Source organism: Teleopsis dalmanni, chromosome 2 (genome assembly GCF_002237135.1).
Source record: "Teleopsis dalmanni isolate 2A chromosome 2, ASM223713v2, whole genome shotgun sequence".
In the NCBI taxonomy this organism is placed as follows: Eukaryota; Metazoa; Arthropoda; class Insecta; order Diptera; family Diopsidae; genus Teleopsis; species Teleopsis dalmanni.
Genome location: NC_051847.1, coordinates 231,735,995 through 231,739,006, shown reverse-complemented (window position 1 = coordinate 231,739,006; position 3,012 = coordinate 231,735,995). Strand labels below are relative to the sequence as shown.

At 24.9% G+C, this 3,012-nt stretch overlaps 1 protein-coding gene across 1 annotated transcript; it reads left to right on the top strand.

Annotated features, from left to right (window-relative positions):
• The first annotated feature begins 1,191 nt into the window (after positions 1-1,191).
• Positions 1,192-2,693, top strand: LOC119676938. The gene is made up of 2 exons (XM_038088205.1): positions 1,192-1,323; positions 2,148-2,693. Exons 1-2 carry the CDS (start codon positions 1,192-1,194, stop codon positions 2,691-2,693), a joined length of 678 nt encoding a protein of 225 aa, XP_037944133.1.
• The last annotated feature ends 319 nt before the right edge of the window (positions 2,694-3,012 follow it).

Here is a 3,012-nt window from a genome sequence, read left to right as displayed (position 1 = left end):
TTAATAAAATTATAAGAAAACAACACATGGCTTTGGTAGTATATATTTACACCTTTGTTTTAATATATATAGTTATTATGTTATATATAAAATTAATTTTCTTAAGTAAATATAAGACATTTTATCTTCAATTATATAAACATACTCTTTAAATAATTCTATTCCATACAGTCCAAAAAACAAACTTCAAGTACAAGTGAATTTATTCTACTCAGTGATAGCAGTTCATCCTACCGTTCAGAGCTAACCTGTACTTCCTTACAAGCGAATGAAACGTCGTTCGCTAATTTTAGAAGAATGCGGAACTCCCCACCACTATATAGTACCTCCACCTCTAACACAACAGCAAAATCCTACAGCAACAGACCAAAACGTGGTCGACCTTTCCCAAAACATAGAAATCGTTTCGATGCCTCATATTTAGCACAGCTTACCGAGAAAGAACGTAAATACTGGGAAAAGCGTTACAAACATAATGAAGCTTGTCGACAATTGCGTGTCAAGCGCAGACAACTTGAAGAGGCAGAAATCGTGGAAGAACAAAGATTGCAGCATATAAATGCAGAATTAAAGATCAAACTCCTCAAATACTCGCATATAGCTGAAACACTAAATAATATTGCAAATAAAAGGACATTTTAACATGTTCACTTGTTAGTTGGGGAATTTACCAAACACATTTATATATACTCTAGTTATTAGTAGGGTTATTTAATCTACATTTAAAATAAGGACTATAGTGGTCTATTAAGGCCTATTGTTATCAGTACAAAGAAATAGTTAATTCGTTAAATCGTGGTAGTAAAAATTTTATATAAAAATTATGAAATATTAATTAAAATTAAAAAATATATATGATTTCTACAATAAAAAAAAACAACATATATAGTTCGTATAATACATTAATTTAATTTAAGATTAATTAATTAAATTGTATTTTATAAAATGTTTTTTTTACATATACAAATACATATAATATCTAATATAAAAAATTAAAAAAAGAAAAATATGCATTAGCTGTAAAGTTATTACTATATTAAAACTAATACAAAATTTATTGTAAAATTTATAATAAAAAAGGTTCAGCAAAAACGTGTTTTTTTAAATAAAATAATTAAATCCAACATATAATAACCAAAACTTTATTTTATTTTTATTTCTTACATAGCAACCACCTCATCTATTAGCTACATGAATAAAGAATATGTGGCCTGGGAGAAATTCCGACTATCTTTAGAAACGACGAAGCAACCCACATTAATAGCTACAGAGGAGATAAACGCACCCAATGATATGAAGACTTCATTAGAAGGCAGTGCAGAGGTGGTTATTGATTTTATCTTTTATCTTAATTTATTTATTTATATTAACAAGATTATATAAAAACAACAACTGAACAGTAATAATATATAATTTTACACCAAATATTAATAATTGTCATAAAATTGTGTTATATTTTCTCTAATATATTTTTTTTTATAAAAAAATAATTTTTTTTAAGTTTAAAAATATATTTATTTAATAAATTAATTTTAAGTATCATAAGCAATAGTTCAAAGGCTATTGATATACTTATTTATATTTTATATTTTTTATATTTATATTTTATTTATTTATTTATTATTAAAAGTAAAAAAAATTAATTTATATAGTTATACAAGAATTTGTGTGCTTAGACCTCTTAGTAAATAAACCTCCCTGCTTAGATCTATAGTAAGTAAAAAATTTAAAATAAATAATAAAATAAAAAACCAAATTTATTATTTGTTTTATATTATTAAATAATATTTAATTTAATACTTAAATTTAGAGTGAAATTTATTTTATTAAATAAAATTAAATTTAAGTCTTAAATTTAAAGAAAAATTTACCAAAAACTTATTTATTTAAAAAAATAAACAATCTTAGTATATTAAATATTAATATTATATTTATAAAAGGTCCAAGCAGCTAAATCCCTGTATAACTACATATCTAACAATTATAAAGTAAATTATTTACTTTAAACAATAAATATATAAATAAATAAAAAATAAATAACTATACCAATAGCCCCTTTGTGTGGACAATTTCTTATGGTACTTATAAATAAAGTTAATTTTCTAAAATTTAAAAAATTACTAATAAATTAATTTTTTTTTATTTAGCCCAAATTACCAGCTTCAAATGCAAGTGAAATTATTATGTTAAGTGATAGTAATTCATCCTTTAGCTCTCTGGAAACTATAACTACAGAAAGTAATAACACCGTTGATTTGACTAGTAACTACAACGATGATCAATCACAGGACACAACACTTAGCTACAATTTTTTCGATATAAGTCAATCCGTAAAGTTTGGTTTCTCAACAGCACCAAACTCTCCTACACAAACTAATTCCTCCGCCTCATTCGTTACAACAACGCCTAGTAATAGGGAAAAAAAAAGTGGACGACCTCGCAAGGAACACAGCGCTCGCCCAGATCCATCATATCTGGCACGACTTAGTACGAGAGAACGCAAATACTTGGAAGGACGTTATAAAAATAACGAGGCTTGTCGTAAATCACGTTTTAGAAGCCGCCAGCGTGAAGAGGCAGAAAAAATGGAGGAGCAAGCCTTGCAGCGCAAAAATGCTCAATTGAAGACCAAACTACTAAAATACTTACACATATCAGAAACTTTAAATAATATAGCGAATAAAAAGATTTAAATCTTTTATTCTATCATATTGGACTCTTATTTTGAAGACGTACCAATCACATTTGTATCTCCTTTTTTCATTTTTATAGTTAATTTAATCAACATTAAATATAAATATAATTTTATATATATTTAGCTATAATTAAACAGAAATAATTCATAGGTTGAATTGTCATTGAAGAAATTATATTTTTTAATAAAGAGAATAAGACGGAATAAGAAGAATAATAAGAAATTTAGTTTAATACTAAATGAATTTATGATTTAAATAAATTTATGATTGTTTATTAACAACAAATGAAAGCAAACTTTTTATTTTGTACTTGTAA

Coding starts and splice junctions, on each gene's coding strand:
- LOC119676938 (XM_038088205.1), top strand. CDS start 1,192: ATGAATAAAGAATATGTGGCCTGGGAGAAATTCCGACTATCTTTAGAA. Junction 1,324..2,147: donor CATTAGAAGGCAGTGCAGAG/GTGGTTATTGAT, acceptor TTTTTTATTTAG/CCCAAATTACCAGCTTCAAA.